At 33.9% G+C, this 18,424-nt stretch overlaps 1 protein-coding gene across 3 annotated transcripts in view; it reads right to left on the bottom strand.

Annotated features, from left to right (window-relative positions):
* The window catches only part of PLXDC2 (plexin domain containing 2), a 414,553-nt gene that overhangs the window by 135,681 nt on the left and 260,448 nt on the right, over positions 1 to 18,424 (bottom strand). For all 3 annotated transcript variants that reach the window (XM_059911311.1, XM_059911303.1, XM_059911320.1), the window contains exons 6-7: positions 14,806 to 14,928; positions 1,768 to 1,886 (exon numbers count right to left, since the gene is read on the bottom strand). In XM_059911311.1, the coding sequence (XP_059767294.1) occupies positions 1,768 to 1,886; positions 14,806 to 14,928 (242 nt within the window). The remainder of the gene's footprint in view (positions 1 to 1,767; positions 1,887 to 14,805; positions 14,929 to 18,424) is intronic.

Here is an 18,424-nt window from a genome sequence, read left to right on the forward strand (position 1 = left end):
AATAAGTAACTGTTTTTTAACCAAGACAGAGAAAGGACAGCAAGGCAAATAATAAAGTAGTGATTTCTTTAGAACTCTAAATTCAGAAGGACTGATAGTCTGGAAATATTAAGGAAGTGTTAAAATTGCCTGTCAGCTTAATATTCCCATGACAAAACAGGAAAACCATAATGGAAAATTTCTCTTTGATTAAATAAAGAAAAGAAAAGGACATTTTAAAAACACCAACCTCACTACAAAGAGAGAATAGGAAAAATAAACTGTTGCTCTGCAATGTGAGACACTCATTGAGAACAGTATAAACAAAGATGACAATTTTGATAATAAAGACTAGAGAGAGAGACCACAATAAGAACACAAACCTCTGTTTTGACAAAGCCTACAATTAGTGAGATTTTAGATTCTAGACTTACTGACTCTGCCTCTTTCCAGAAATTTTACCACTGTTGGTTAAAATGTTGAAAATAATATTCCATAACATCATTCTGCAGTCCCAGCAATACACTAGATTACAATGAAAACTAGAATGAGTCCCTTTGAGCAACATTGTCTCAGCTTCCAGGGAGTGTGATATAAGGATATGGTGGGCTATGATACCAAAACATAGCTCTGGATAAGGAAGCACCAAGCAGAACAGATCTTACATTATATTCTGTGTATACTACTGCCCCAAGTAAATGATTAATTCCACACAGAAGAATTCTTCAAAAGAGTGGAAACATTTAACATGGTTATGAGATTTCCAAAAGTTGGCCTGTTGAGTTGAAATACAACCATCCCTCACTTTATAGAAAAGATAGATTTCAGAAGACATGACCAAAGTGAATCCTTTTTAAATTGTCAGCATCTTTTTAATAGCCAGGGATTCATTTCCCAAGGGAAAAATAACCCTTCAATTGAAAATAAGATGTTGAGTCTGTATTATTATAAATACCCATTAATCCATGGGTTAATAATGCCCCTTATCAATTCACATTGTGACTATTGACTGCCTAAAACATCACATCTGATATATTATTCTTATATTCTTTATTTTCTTCCCCCAAAGTTTAGGTTGTCTAATAGACCTTAATTACACTGTCAATAGAGTTTTAAACCAAACATGCTATTATTCTAATTTAGACGTTCTGTAAATTAAAGGCTACAATTTAGTCAATTTCCATTCCCTGTCAATTTGGTAAAATGAAACAAACTAAGTTTAAATTTCTTTATTCTTTCTGTCACTTTGATCGCTAATTAATCTTTCCTATCAGGTGGCCATAAACATTGGCCAAAGGGATTGTGGACTCAGCTGTCGTGAATACTTTCAGTATTGGGTCATTGAGCCACACAAGACTTCATGTCTATTAACACTTTTGAAATTATAGCCAAAAAATGTCAAAGAAGTTGACAAGGCAAAAACAAATAAATAGTATAAATATAAGTAATCAGATTTAGATGAAAATCCTTCCAAATTGGAAATATTTTTTCTTAGAGATATTTCATTATACTACCACAAGAATATAATTATTTAATAATTTTATGAAATTCATGGGTCAGAATGCCAAGGATATCAGAATGCAAAATAAAACAAAACCCAAAGAATTAACAATTAGTGCTACTCGGTAGATTTTAAAAATTTTATTTTTTTCAGTAAAGCAAAAGAAACCAAGAGGTGAGAAAATGATCTGAGGTTCATGACTGTAAAATGTCCTTTTCTTGACACTTGGAGGAAAAGATAGAGAGGTCAAGGTCAATAGGGAAGGAAATTATCAATACATTACTTACTTCCTTATATCCGAAGATGATGCGTCCATCCATGAGGAGGGTTGCTTGGAATGTGAAGCTTCCCAGGTTGTAATTATCCTGGAGATGCACGTGGTCCCACTGGACAACAAGCGCTGTGCCTAGAAACCCCATTGGAACAAAAGAAATGCAGTGAGAAAAATGTATCAATCAATTCTGGTGGGAATCTTCACAAATCATGGATCTAACCTTCACATCTAGTAGCTGTGCTACTTGAATTTTACATAGTTAACTGGATTTCTGTTACTGAAATAGCATTTGGGATATTTTTTAAAGAATTGAGTATTCTCTAAATATTTGGTAAAATCTAACCTCATACTGAGGTTAATATTGAGCCCAGTATGGGGGAATTTTGCCTTAGGAAGTCCATTAATGTTAATGGGTACGGTCTGCTTAAATTTCCATGAGCCACTTTCAAAATGCAACCCAAGTGGCTGGAATGAACTTCAAATACATTTGACAAATGCTGAGAGAGAAAGGAACACATTCAGGGAAGCTAGAATCAGACTTGAAAATGTCTATTTCATACTTAGAATTATACTCTTCCATGCTAAAGAAATTTCTTTAACACTCATGGGAATTTTCTTCTTTAATTCACAATGTCTGCATTTCTTTGTTGTACTGCTTCTAAAAGGTTGCAAGGTAGCTTAAAGGGCCTCAGGCTAACATTTCTGAAGCCCCTTTAAGTACAATGGGATGAATCTTCAGTGCTATATATCATATTCTGATGAGTCAATCTGCCAGTGTTTATTATAAAAGTATTAACATGAAATAGTAATTGAAACACAATTTAATAGCCACCAATGAGAATTTATATTTTGTTTTGTTTTTTTTCATCAGTGTTTCTCTTTTAGGTCTTATTTATATTTATTTATTTATTTTACTGGGGTACATATAGTTGTTTTACAACATTGTGTTAGTTTCTACTGTACAGCAAAGTGGAGTTCCCTTTGCTATACAGCAGGTTCTCATTAGTTATCTATTTTAAATGTATTAGTTAGTATATATATCAATCCCAATCTCCCAACTCATCCCACCACCCCTCTTTCCCCCCTTGGTGTCCATACGTTTGTTCTCTACATCTGTGTCTCTATTTCTGCCTTGCAAACAGGTTCATCTGTACCATTTTTCTAGATTCCACATATATGCGTTAATATACGATACTTGTTTTCTCTTTCTGACTTACTTCACTCTGTATGACAGTCTTTAGGTCCGTCCATGTCTCTATAAATGACCCAATTTTGTTCCTTTTTATGGCTGAGTAATATTCCATTGTATATATGTGCCAAATCTTCTTTATCCATTCGTCTGTCGATGGGCATTTAGGTTGCTTCCATGACCTGGCTATTGTAAATAGTGCTGCAATGAACATCGGAGTTCATGTGTCTTTTTGAGTTATGGTTTTCTCAGGGTATATGCCCAGTAGTGGGATTGCTGGGTCATATGATAATTCTATTTTTAGTTTTTTAAGGAACCTCCATATTGTTCTCCATAGTGGCTGTATTAATTTACATTCCCACCAACAGTGCAAAAGGGTTCTCTTTTCTCCACACCCTCTCCAGCATTTATTGTTTGTAGATTTTTTGATGATGGCCATTCTGACTGGTATGAGATGATACCTCACTGCAGTTTTGATTTGCATTTCTCTAATAATTAGTGATGTTGAGCATCTTTTCATGTGTTTGTTGGCCATCTGTATATCTTCTTTGAAGAAATGTCTATTCAGGTCTTCCGCCCATTTTTTGATTGGGTTGTTTGTTTTTTTAATATTGTTCTGCATGAGCTGTTTGTATATTTTGGAGATTAATCCTTTGTCTGTTGATTCGTTTGCAATTATTTTCTTCCATTCTGAGAGTTGTCTTTTCATCTTGTTTATGGTTTGCTTTGCTGTGCGGAAGCTTTTAAGTTTCATTAGGTCCCATTTGTTTATTTTTGTTTTTATTTCCTACTCTTGAAGGCAGGTCAAAAAAGATCTTGCTGTGATTTATGTCAGAGTGTTCTTCCTATGTTTTCCTCTAAGAGTTTTATAGTTTCCGGTCTTACATTTAGGTCTTTAATCCATTTTGAGTTTAGTTTTGTTTATTGTGTTAGGGAGTGTTCTAATTTCATTAACTGACACTGTTTATTCTTTTTTATTTTTTTAAGAAAACAAATGAGCAGCTAAGACGTTTGCTTAGCTCTAAGTATTGGATTTTCTAATCTTTTAAAAAATCTTGTTGCCAAAAAATGATGTACAGAAATGAAACTCACAGAACTAAGACAGCATAACTTATCTCCCAGGTCAGTAAGTATATGATTAAAAAGAAAAAAAATCAATATTGCATGACAGAGCTTTTGGGCTAGTGAAGATGTGGAGATGCTAGGGGAGTAGAGTGCCCAGAGAGGGCCTGGACGCTCCATACCCTTTCCCACGTACTTTGCCCTACACACTTCTTCTGTCTGACTTCCTGAGTTCATTCCTGTACCAGGTGATTGAAGTAGACCAGAACACTGTCATTACTGTGTTTTTGAGTATAACTTAATGCTGAGATCTTTTGACCAAGATGGCAGCATAGGAGGCTCCTGACTTCCTCTCTTCCCATGGATACACTGAATGTACAGCTACACAAGGAGCAATTTCCTTTGAGAGAAATCCAAAATTAGCTGAGTGACTGCTATACATGAGGCGACTGAGAAAATACCCATAATGAAACTGCACACATCTAGGTGCTTACTGTGATCCTCTGGAGCCCAGAAGAGCCAGTGGGTACTTCCCCTACCTTGTTCCTTTGGCTCAGTCCAAGGATAAAACCAAGTCACCAGCATCTCTCTGGAAGGAGCTTGCACACATGTCTGGCACCCAGCTTTTGTGGCTGCCACCTGAGGACAGGCCCCCAGGTCATCTTGCTCTGAGAGACAATGGGGTTTGCATTCATGAGTCCCACAGGACGGCAGCACACAAAGAAGCAATTGTTAATAGGCACACCTGTGAGCACATGCATCACTTGCATTGGCTATCCCCTCAAGGCTCAGTACAGAGGGAGCAGACAAAATACCTGTCTCCCAGTTTATCCCTGGAGAGGATTTGACTGCATACTTTTCCAGTATGTTGTTGCCTGAGGGACTGCCAACAAATCTAGGTGCTGACTGCGATCTTCCCCTTTGGGAAACTGATGGCTCTTGGCACACCCTAAACTACTGGATGTCACTGAGAACAAAGATGATGCCTTGAACAATCACAAAGGTTTGAAAGGCAACCAGGAGCTTGAGCCAAGCTGATTGATGAAGTTCATGTCGTACAGAAAACCACTCTGACAAGACTGGAAGAGGTAGCTATTTATCTGATGTACAAAAACTAACAGTGAGTAAAGAAAAATGAAGAAACAGGGGACATGTTCCAAACAAAAAACAAGATAAATCTCTAGAAACTGATCTTAATGAAACAGAAGTAAGTGATTTACCCAAAATGAGTTCAAAATAACAGTCATAAATATGCTCACTGGACTTCCCTGGCGGTCCAGTGGTGAAGATTCTGCGCTTCCATTGCAGGGGGCACAGGTTTGATCCCTGGTTGGGGGACCAAGATCCCATATGCCACACAATGCAGCCAAAAATCAAAAAAAAGATGCTCATTGAGGTCAGGAGAGCCATGCAGGAACAAAGTGAGAATTCCAACAAAGAGACAGAAAATATAAAATGTACGAAATAGAAATCATAGTACCGAAGAATACAATAACTGACTGGAAGTTTTAATAGAGGGGTTTAACAACAGACTATATCAAGTAAAAGAAAAGATCAATGCCTTTGAAAACATATCAGCAGAACTGATCCAATTAGAGGAGCAGAGAGAGGAAAAAAAAGAATGAAAAAGAGTGAAGATAGCTTAAGGGACATATGGGACACCATCAAGTAGACCAATATTCACATTATAGGGATTTCAGAATGAGAAGAGAGAGAGAAAGGGGCAGAAGTATTATTCAAATAGGACTTCCCAGGTGGCGCAGTGGTTAAGAATCTGTCTGCCAATGCAGGGGACACGGGTTCGAGCCCTGGTCTGGGAAGATCCCACATGCCACAGAGCAACTAAGCCCGTGCACCACAACTACTGAGCCTGTGTTCTAGAGCCTGCAAACCACAACTACTGAGCCCACGTGCCTAGAGCCCATGCTCTGCAACAAGAGAAGCCACCTCAATGAGAAGCTCGTGCACCACAACGAAGATTAGCCCCGCTCGCCACAACTAGAGAAAGCGTGCGGCAATAAAGACCCAACGCAGCCAAAAATAAATAAATAAATAAAAAATAAAAAGATTATTCAAAGAACTAATGGCTGAAAACTTCCTTAACCTGGGGAAAAAAACAGACATCCAGATCCAGAAAGCTCAAAAATACCAAAAAAAGATGAATCATAAGGGATTTACACTGAAACACATTATAATCAAATTATCAGAAGTTAACAACAAGGGAAGAATCTTAAAAGCAAGAAGAGAAAAGAAATTTGTTACCTACAAGGGAAATTTTAACGACTGTTGGTAGATTTTTCTGCAGAAACCTTGCAGGCAAGAGAGAGTGGGGTGAGGTATTCGAAGTGCTGAAAGAAAAAACCTGCTAACCAAGAGTACTTTATTAAGAAAAGTTGTTCTTCAGAATTAAAAGAGAGATAAAGAAATTTCCAGACAAACAAAAGCTGAAAAAGTTCTTTACCACTAGACCAGACTTATAAGAAATGTTAAAGGGAGTTCTTCAAGCTAAAATGAAAGAATGCTAGTAAGTAACAAGAATTATATATATATAAAAAAAACTCACTAGTAAAGGTAAATATATAGTTAAATTCAGAATACTCTTATCATAATGGTGGTGGAAAAATCACGTATAACTCTAGTATAAAGGTTAAAAGACAAAAGTTTTAAAAATAACTCTAACTACAATAGTTTGTTAGTGGATATGCAATATAAAAAGTTATAAATTGTGATATCAAAAACATAAAATATGGTGGAAGGTGTAAAAATGTAGAGCTTCTGTATGAGTTTGAAGTTAGTTGTTATCAGCTTAAAATTGATTGTATAAGATGTTTTATGTAAGCCTCATAGTAACCACAGATCAAATACTTACACACAGAAGATAAAGTACAATGAATTGAAGCATACCACTACAGAAAATCAAATCACAAAGGAGAGTGAGAGAAAGAAAGGAACAAAGGAATTACAAAACAGCCAGAAAACAACTACCAAAATGGCAATAGTAAACCATACCTATCATTAGTTACTTTAAATGTAGATGGACTAAATTCTCCAATCAAAAGACACAGACTGGGTTAAGAGTTTAAGAAACAGACTTAACTATGTGCTGCCCACAGACACTCACTTCAGTTTTAAGAACACACATAGATTAAAAGTAAAGGTATGGAAAAAGATGTTCCATGCAAATGGAAACCAAAAGAAAACAGAGGTAGGTATACTTATGCCAGAAAAGTAGACTTTTAAGCCAAAACTTGTAACAAGAGACAAAGAAGGTCATTATTTAATAATAAAGAGGTCAATTCATCAAGAGGATATTAACAATTGTAAATGTTTATAAATATTTATGCATCCAATCATAATACCTAAATATATAAAGCAAATATTAACAGATCTAAAGGCAGAAAGAGACAGCAATACAATAAAAATAGGGAACTTCATATCTCACTTTCAACAATGGATAGATCATTCAGACAGAAAATCAATAAGGAAACATTGGACTTAAACTACATATTAGAGCAGGTGAACCTTACAGAAATACATAGAACATTTCATCAAACAGCAGCAGAATGCACATTTTACTGAAGTGCACATAAGACATTCTCCAGGATAGATAATTTTTTTAGGCCACAAGACAAGTCTTAACAATTTTAAGAGACCTGAATTCATATCAGGCATCTTTTCTGACCAAAATGGTATAAAACTACAAATTAACAGCAGAAGGGAAATTGGAAAATTCACAAATACATGGAGATTAAAAAATATCCTCCTGAACAACCAGTGGGCCAAAGAAGAAATCAAAAGGGAAATCTAAAAATATCTTGAGATAAATGAAAATGGAAACAAAACATAAAACTTAAGGGATTCAGCAGAGGCAATTCTAAGAGGAAATTTATAGAGATAAATGCCTACATGAAGAAAAAAGAAAGATCTCAAAAAACAACCTAACTTTACAAATCAAGGAACTAAAAAAGAAGAACAAACCAAGCCCAAACTTAGCAGAAGAAGGAAATATCAAAGATCAGAATGGAAATAAAAGAAATGGAGACTAAAAAGATCCATTAGATAGATATCACTAGAATGATAGAAAAGATCAGTGAAACTAAGAGCTTTCTTAAGATAAAAAATTTGACAAAACTTTAGCTAGACTAAGAAAAAAAGAGAAAGTATAAATAAAATCAGAAATGAAAGAGGAGACACTACAACTGATAACACAGAAAACAAAGGATCATAAGAAACTGTTGTACTATGAATAATCATATGCCAACAAATTGGGCAACCTAGAAGATATGGCTAAATTCCTAGAAACATACCATCAATCAAGATTGAATCATAAAGAAACAGAAAATCTGAACAGACCAATTACAAGTAAGGAGATAGAATCAGTAATTATAAAAGTTCTGACAAAGAAAAATCCAGGACCAGATGGCTTCACTGGGGAACTTTACCAGACATTTAAAGAAGAATTAATACCAATTCTTATCAAAGTCTTCCAAAATAGAGAAGAGAGAACACTTCCAAACTCATTTTTCAAGGCCAGCATTACCTTGATACCAAAGCCAAATGAGGACACTACAAGAAAAGAAACTTACAGACCAATATCGCCAATGAACATAGATCAAAAATACTCAACAAAATCTTAGCAAACCATATTCAACAGTACATTAAAAAGATCATATACCATGATCAAGCTGGATTTATTCCTGAGATGCAAGGATGTTCAACATACACAAATCAATCAATGTGATATGCCACATTAACAAAATGAAGGATAAAAATCATATGATGATCTCAATAGATGCAGAAAAAGCATCTGACAAAATTCAACGTCCTCTCATGATAAAAACTCTTAACAAATCAGGTATAGATAGAATGCATCTCAACAAAATAAAGTCCATATATGACAAGCCCATAGCTAACATCATACTTAAGGCTAACAAGATACTAAGCAGAAAGTTTTTCCTCTAAGATCAGGAAAAAGACAAGGACACCCACTCTCACCATTTTTATTCAACATAATACTGGAAATCCTAGCCAGAGCACTTAGACAAGGAAAAGAAATAAAAGGCATACAAATTGGAAAGGAAGAAGTAAAACTGTCACTATTTACAGATGCCTGTATTGTATATAGAAAACCCTAAAGACTCCAACAAAAAACTGTTAGAACTAATAAATGAATTCAGTAAGGTTGCGGGATACAAAATCAATATACAGAAATGTGTTGTGTTTCTATGTGCTAATAACAGACTACCAGAAAGGGAAATTAAGAAAAAAATCCCATTTACAATTGCATCAAGAAAATACCTAGGAATAAATTTAACCAAAGGGGTGAAAGTCCTGTATACTGAAAACTGTAAGACAATGATGAAAGAAACTGAAGAAGGCACAAATAAATGGAATGATATTTCATGTTCCTAGACTGGAAGAATTAATATCGTTAAAATTTCGATGCTCCCCAAAACAATCTACAGATTCAATGCAATCCCTATCAAAATTCCAATAGCATTTTTCACAGAAATGAAAAAAAATCCTAAAATTTGTATGGAACCACAAAAGACTCCAAATAGCCAAGCAATCTTGAGAAAGAAGAACAAAGCTGGAGGCATTATACTTTCTGATTTCAAAGTATATTACAAAGCTATAATAATCAAAACAGTATGGTTTTGGGATTAAGAAATAAAGACACATAGATCAATGGAACAGAGTACAGATCCCAGAAATAAATCCATGCTTATATGGTCAATTCATTTTCAATAATGGAGCCAAGAATATACAATGCAGAAGAACTGTTTCTCAACAAACTGGATAACTGTGCTGGGAAAACTGGATAGCCACATGCAAAAGAATATACCATACACAAAAATCAACTCAAAATGGATTAAAGACTTGAATGTTATACCTGAAATGTAAAACTCCTAGAAGAAAACATAGAGGGTAAGCTCCTTGACATAGGTCTTGGGAATGATATTTTGTATTTTGTATTTAACACCAAAAGCAAATGCAACAAAAGCAAAAATAAACAAGTTGGACTACATCAAACTAAAAATATTCTGCATGACAAAAGAAACCATCAACAAAATGAAAAGGCAGCCTACGGAATAGGAGAAAATATTTGCAAACCATATACCTAATAAGGGATTATATCCAAAATAAATAAGGAACTCACACAACTCAATAGCAAGAAAACAAATAACCCAATTAAAATATGGGCAAAGAACCTAAACAGTCATTTTTCCAAATAAGACATATAAATGGCCAAGAGGTTCATGAAAATGTGCACAGCATCACTAATCATCAGAGAAATACAAATCAAAAGCACAAGACATCACCTCACACATGTTAAGATGCCTATTATCAAAAAGACAAGAGATAACAAATCCTGGAAAGGATGTAGAGGAAACAGAACCCTTATAGTCTGTTGGTGGAAACGTAACTGGAACAGACACTGTGCAAAACAGTATGGAATTTCCTCAAGAAATTAAAAATAGAAAACTACCATATGATCCAGGAATCCCACTACTGGGTGTATACCAAAGGAAACAAAATGACTGCCTTAGAGAGATATCTATACTCTCTTGTTCACTGCAGCATTATTTAAAGTAGCCAAAGTATGAAAACAACTTAAGTGTTCATCTATGGATGAACGGATAAAGAATATGTGGTATATATACACAATGGAATATTACTCAGCCTCAAAAAGAATGAAATCCTGCCTTTGTGACAACATGGATGTATCTGGAGGGCATTAAGCTAAGTGAAATAAGCCAAATAGAGAAAGAGAAAAACTGCATGGTATCACATACATGTGAAATCTAAAGACAAAACAAAACAAAGACAGTCGACCTCAAAGAAACAGATTTTAGAATGTCGGCTGCCAGGGACTAGGGTCTGGGGGAAATAGAGAGATGCTGACAAAAGGATACCAGCTTTCATTTATACGATGAATAAGGTCTGAGGATCTAATGCATAACACGGTGACTACAGTTTCTAACACTGTACAATATAATTGAAATTTACTGAGAATAAACTTAAGTGTTCCCACCCGAAAAGAAAAAAGGTACATATGTGAGGTGATGAAAATATTAATTAACTTGAGGGAGGAAATTCTTTTGCAATGTATATATATATCAAATGATCACGTTATTCACTTTAAATATAGAAATCTATTTCCTTGAGGTAAAACTTTAGAAGTAAAAAAAACTTTTTTTTTTTTACTTTTACCTTGGTACTTTTAGTTATAAGCAGCACCCAAGACATACCCCTGTTGTAAGTGAAAACCCAGGTCTCTTCCTTCCACGGGCATCTCTGTATCTATACTACCATTTTTCTAAAAACTGGAAAAGGCAAGAGGACAATAATAGCCAGGAAACTTCCCATAATCGTAGAAGTAAAAGGGTTTTCTGATCATGAAATTCCTCCTAACAAACACTTCTTTTCCTTCACATGTGTTCACAACTCTCAAGCTCTAATCTCCTTCTTACTCACTAATTTCTATTAGACACTTTGACGGTGCAGAGGAAACACTGAAATGGAGGGCAGATGAGCTAGACTTATGTCCTGCCTCTAATACTTTGTGTGTGACCTTGGACACAATTAACCTGCTTGAACCTGTTTCTTCTACAACATGGGATGAATAATTCTTGCCTTCTAGGGATTTCTGCAATCAATCAAAAAATATATAGTTTCCTCAAATTCTTTGTGCACAAAGAGAGGTCTACCTAAATTGAGTAATTAAATGTTTTTAACGCAAATTCTGGTGACGATATTTTCAATACATTGTTAGTAGCAGACTTTTTAAAATAACACTAATTGTGCAAATATGTTTTATATTTTGTAGTAGCACAGCTCCCCCAGCATTTAATTTAAATGGTTCTACTAGTAAGATTAGTTGAGTGTAAATGTTATCATTACATTTTAAAATTAACTATATGTCTCTATCTTGTTTTATCGAATAATCAATATATCAAATTTTACCTTTTATTACAAGTTGCTGAATCTAAAACTTTATGGTCTGCAGGTTAGTGAGAGTGGCTTTTAGAGATACGATCTTGTATTTCTCTAAGCAGCCCCTTACTCACATATTGCTTCCTAGGTAGTACCTAATATAGGAAGCAATTAGGTAAGTGAACCAAAAAGACACTTTCTTTGGTCATCAGCTATGATGTAGGAGAATAATCTGCCACGAGCAAACCTTGGAATTCACCAAAGAGCTGGTTTAGTGTGGTGCATCTCTTGGCTTATGACTGACAATCCTACACTGTTTCTCTGATGATGGGCACAAAATCTAGTGGTAAAGTTCCTCCTGGCAGAGCTGAAGTTGTAATTTAAGCTCATATAACAGACCACATGAGCCGCTGTACCATCCTATGTGCTTAATGGAACTGAGCAGTTGGAACTTAGTATCCCTAGGGTGATCAAACTGTCTAATCAGTAATGGATGCCAATTTCTTAATCTCCAAAATAAAAACAGGCAAGTAGGTTGATCTAGGGGCATTTAAGGTCACTATTAACTCCAAATTTTCTGATTCTGTGCTTGATTAGGCTTCTGATCACTGTAAGACTTATGCTTTCTAATTTGCTATTTATGAGCCACCGAATTATTTTTCTAATAAAAGGTTTAGTTTTACAACTTCTCTAGTTTTTGTGCATTAATATTCTGTGACTCAGACTTCTAGGCTGGCTATAATATTTAGAAGCGTCGTCCTGATTTTTAAAATCTAGATTTTTAAAATCTAGTGCTTTAATACTTAGAAATATTATCTTAGAAGAAATGTTCTAAACTGCTGTCTCCTCTAGAGAAGTTTTTGCTTTCCTAAAATGTTGAGTTTCCCATCCTTAAGCATTCCTTCAATGATCCTAACCAATCAAAGTTGGAAATATTTCAGTAAGTTGCTATGGTATAAAAGGACTTTGTGAAGATCCTTACACTACTGAAAAGTGCTTCAATCATTTAATAAAACACAGGCAATTACTAGCTTTTATTATTATATTGTAAGAATGTAATATTCCCATTGGTTATCACACAGAAGATATTTCAATAAAGTAAAATACAGTAATTCTTGAGTATTCGTACTTTCACAACTCCCAGAATTAAAAATCATCTTACATACCTAATTTTTTCATGTATTCATTCATTGAATAATAAATTATTGAGGACCGACTGTGTATTGAGTTCTTGTGCCAGGTATTGAAGAGAAAATAATTTCTTATAAATAGTCAAAGTCCTTGTTTTTAAAGAATTTAGAATCCAGTTGAAGTGGCATACATTAATTTTTTAAAATCATTTAAATAAAAGTAAAATTTAAATATTGAGCTACCTAGGCACATGGGTGTGTGAGAGAGCATATGGTGAAAGAGACTTAATATGCTTTATGATTTTGATGCTAACAGTCTAAAAACTTGGTCATCAGAAGCTTGTGCCCATGAGTAAATGTTCCCAACATCACCTAGTAAGTGACAAAGCTTGGAAAATACTCAACTTTCTTATTTACTTAGGGTAGATTCATTCTGTCTAGTAGGTCATGGGATAAGCTTCAGATAAGTTGCTCACTGTAGCTCTGTCTAAAGTATACTAACAATCTACTTGTACATCTTTGGGCCTTAGTACCTCAATTTTTTTAAGTGGGAGGACAGAGTAAAACAGTTCTTAAAATAATAGAAGGAAATAATTATTATGGCTAACATTTAGTATTACTTCATATTGGATCACACTTTGGTGTTATTCAAATTGTTTGAAATTCATTTCTCAAAGTGTACATCTAAGTGTGTTTAGTTTTCTTCCTCTTTTGCTATTTTGACCTGTAAAATGGCTTTATCACACTGGTCAGATCTCTTTCAGCAAAATGATGTCATTTTCTGAAAGCCATGGTCACGAGTAAGTCTATGCTACCCCATAGTAATTTTCTTCCTAGCTTATTAAGGCAAGACAAGAGAAGAAATAACTCTGTTCAGGCCACATGCTTTCATTATTTTAAAAGATAAAATTGTCATTTGGGCAAATAAATACTATTTTTGTATTACAAAGAGAACAGAAATTTCTATCTTTAAGTTTCCAAAACAAACTCTTCTTTTCCTATAATTTCGTTTTCTACTAAAGTTACAGCTTTCAATAAGATGTAGACATGAAAATTCATTTATGTCTTTAGGACCTAACATTTCTTACTTAGATTTGAATGGTACTTAGTGACATATTCTAGGTCTTTTCTGACTATTTTATATGTCCCCCCAAAAAACAGTACGGATAGATTGTTGTCAGTATACTCTATTTCATATTTCAAAGTCAGGAAAACTTTTTTCTTAAGTAATTTTAATTACCCACAATCCTAGATTTTTAAAAGGTGTGTTCATCTTATGGTACACATTATTCAAAAGTTTTGGAAATTAGTATCAATATATTATGCCACTTGCCTCTATCTGAAGATCAAAACTAACAAATTATCCTTACTTTGTTTTTTTTAATAGGAGGGACGTATTGCAAATAGCATCAAATAAATGTATTTGCTTTGTTCGAGGCGTCGTTTACAGCAACTCATTTATTATAGTGCCCAATACATGTTAATAAACATTTGTTGAATGAACAGATGAATGAATGAATAAACGAGTGACATTTAACCACGTACTTTACTCCACATATTAGCAGTATTAACAGCTGCAGTGTAACATTTGTCATCTTGGGGCATTTGAATCAAGCAGTTTAAAATTCCAGTCTACCCCCAAAAACCCAAGGTTACTAAAATATTAATATGAATCTGATGATCAATGTTTATAAGTATACATTTAGTAAAAAATAGGCTAACCAATACATACCATTATCAAAATATCTGACCGTTGAATTTCTGGATACACTGGGATCAAAATTTGCCATTAAAGGTGCGATGTACTGTGTGGCTGTTAGCATTCGATGTACAACTTCTCCAGTGTATATGAAACCTATAATTAGAAAAATAATAAATATGTTAAGAAAAAGCCCAGAAAATTTTAATTAAAATATCCCAACTCACCTTCAGTCACATTTCGAAAATAAAATATCATGGTAGCTAAAAAAAAGAAACATAATTAATGTCTTAATGTCTGATCAGCAATAGTTGAGTCTGGATTAAGTGACAAATTCCCATATGATTTGGTAGCACCTTGCAGACTGGTAAATCAGAAATCTATAGCATGTACAGCTTTAATTGCAGGAAAGTGACTATTACCTGGAAGGGCTGAAGAGGCTAGTATAGTACTATAAGTAATTCAAACATTAAATTTGCCTTTAGTAATCCCTTGTTATTTTAACACTAGTCAAACAGGCAAGTCCAGTTTACAAATGAATGTATTTTCATGATGTTGAATTGCTTTTCTTAATCTCAGTTTAGGACATTTTAGAAATCACATATATGTATCTTTAGTACTAAAATGCGGAAAATGTTTTGGACCATCTTTTCAAAGTTGAAAGGAGGCTAAACACTCATGGAAAAACTTCACATTTCTCAGATTGCTCAAGTAGCACTGTATCAAGGATGTAAAGACTATATGTTTTCAGATAAGATGGTAAAACATTGATAATGCACAAATGCCTCTCTACTTAGAGAGTTATCAATGCCAGCCTATTCTAGCTGTTGGATAACGAGAGGGAATTTACTATGGAGAACTTCCTCTTGAATTAACTTTCAATACCTCTCACATTACAACCCTACCCACTTTCAATTATTCACACTGGGTTTATTTACTTTGTGGATTAACCATGACAAATTGTTAATCCTATACTGGCTTCTTGCCTCCAAGGTCTTTAGCTGCCTAAAAGGAGAGTCAGCTCAGGGAATACCAACTAATTTTTCATATTAATCTAGGAAGTACACAATTAAGAACATAAAAAATGCACACGTACACACATACATTATTACAAAATAAAATCCAAAGCAAGTTATTTGTGACAAAGCAATTGTAATGTTTAGGCAATCATAAGTTAACTACATATATGGGGTTACTATAGATCATTTTCCTATTTCCATAAGAATTAATTTAAAAAGCGGGATTTTTTTTAAAACCACAAAATTATGTAGAATTTAAACTTCTAAAAGTGTAAAACTTTTATCTCACTTCATGGTCTGAATAAAGCTTTCATTGGCATATCATGGCCTTTATTGTTTCAAAGTCTCAACTGTAATTTCTAGGTAAGATATTGAAATCAATTTCTGTCTTTCCAGCAATGTCGTCTTTCCTTTGACTTCCTTTTTATTTTTCATCAAAGACATAATTGAATCATAGATATTCACCTTTAAAAAAGATACTTAACTGGTAAAATCTTTAGCATGTTTTAATCATCAATTACTCTTTGTTTCTCATTTGCCAGAAAATATCTTTCAAAATAAATTCCCTATGTCTTGAGCAGAACTTTGTATATTTGCAATTTCACGTAGTTCAAGTGTACTAAAAGATATTATGATTGGGTGGAATAGTCGTTGCTGTTATTTGATTTCCATGTAGATTTTCAGAGCCATGCTCTCCATGTTCAAAGTCCAACATCACATCCTTAAAATTATAAAATGAAGAGTGACTATTTTTCAGGGTCTATGATTTACTTTTTTTCTCCTATCCTCACCAGCATGCTTTTATATTCACCATGAATTTCACCATTAAAATGGATACAAAAATTCTATAAATATGATCTTTTAAGGAAAAAATTGAATTATACTCTGAAAGTGTTCTTTCAGGGACAGTAGCTCAGGATAGTTACTCCCTTACTTTAAATTCTCCATGTATTAATAAGAGAAACTGATTTATTTAAAGAATAAAGAGGGCAGTAGTTCAAGGCAGTAAGATAATTTTAAATCAATACAAAATTCATTCACCAAAACAACTCTGTAGGAAATTGCAGTAGCAATTCCTAGAAAAACAGAATTGAAAAATGCAGAGCCATAAATGATTTCAGATACTTAATTATTAGTTTTTAAAATAAATAAGATTTATATTTATTTTTATAGATTTGGCAAAACATTATTTTCCATTCTATTGTATATAACTCGGTCTTTCAGATCATGAGAATCATTATCTGCTGCTTCCTCTCATCAGGAAAAAGTTTTCTAGAACTACAATTTCCCAAATTTTAAAGGTGAAGTCTCAAATTATTCCCAAAGAACTAAGTAAAATGATGGAAGAATTTGCTAATGTGTAAAAGTTATAATTACAACTCTTGATTCTTCTATTATTATAACATTAATATAAATTATAAGTACTAGTCCTATGAGTATTATAGCTGCTACAACTACTACTAACAAGAAAGAGTCTGCCACTACTATTAATCTGCTACCACTATTACTACTACCACCACCAAGACTAATGTGAAAAACAATCCAAGGATACAAAAACTCCACTACTCCACAAAATGAGTTTAATTTTGCTAATTCAGAGAATACATCTTGTTTACTTAGCCACATGAAACCCGATTCCTTCATTATCTTAGGTTAGTTCTTAGGGACTATGAAGTAAAATGCTTGATTGTAGTGATGGGCTCTACTGAGTTCTCCTTACATTCCTAGGTTTTAAAAATATCATTTCAGCAGTGATTAATTGAGTGGAGAGAAACCTTACAGGCCTGCTGAGAGCAGGGAGGGAAGTGTAATCAGATGTTGAATAAGAACCAGCTATGCAAAGTAAAGAGTCCTTTAATGGAATAAATCTTTTCCACATCTTCAAAGGCATTCATAGCTACCAATACCCCGTTTAGACATTTGTCTCTTTTCTTTAGTTGTCTTGGGCATGTCCACTTGTACAGAAAAAATATTTCATTTTTCAATTTAGGCAACATATATTTACTGTTTTTTTCAAACTTGGTTGTAGCCATTTGAAGAGCTAATCACAAAATGTCTCTTTTACTCACTATGTGCTTCTAATTTAAATAGCACTCATCTACCTAGTCATAAGATTTGTAGAAAAGTGGTTATTACCCAGGTAATTTGGAACCCAGAAAGACACCTCCACTTAAAAGATCCAAATAAGAGAAGCAAATGCATTTTATTTTTTGAATTTCAAGTGATAGCTACACACTGCATTTCTCTTGCCTTCACGAGTAAACCTAAAGTCAAGTTGTGAGCTCAGCTGTAATTGACAGCTTTGCTCTTGCAGCTGAAGGATCTCCTTGGGCTGTTTCTGTAGATGGTCTCTAGTCACTTGAATAATCTAGTTTTAAATCTGTAAACCTCATCAAGTCATTTGAGGATTCTATCATTGTAAGTCCTGGCATGAATAACCTTTACCCAATCATTATATATTTATTAACAACAATTATATATTTACTAACTACAAATATTATTGTGATAATTGTGAAATTAACCAATATCTATATACCACTTTACCAATTACATTATTTTCATATATTCTCTTCACTGTATCCTTATAATAACTTTGAAAGGAATTATATTATTATTATTATTATTTCTATTTA

The sequence above is a fragment of the Balaenoptera ricei genome, chromosome 2, assembly GCF_028023285.1.
Source record: "Balaenoptera ricei isolate mBalRic1 chromosome 2, mBalRic1.hap2, whole genome shotgun sequence".
Lineage (NCBI taxonomy): Eukaryota > Metazoa > Chordata > Mammalia > Artiodactyla > Balaenopteridae > Balaenoptera > Balaenoptera ricei.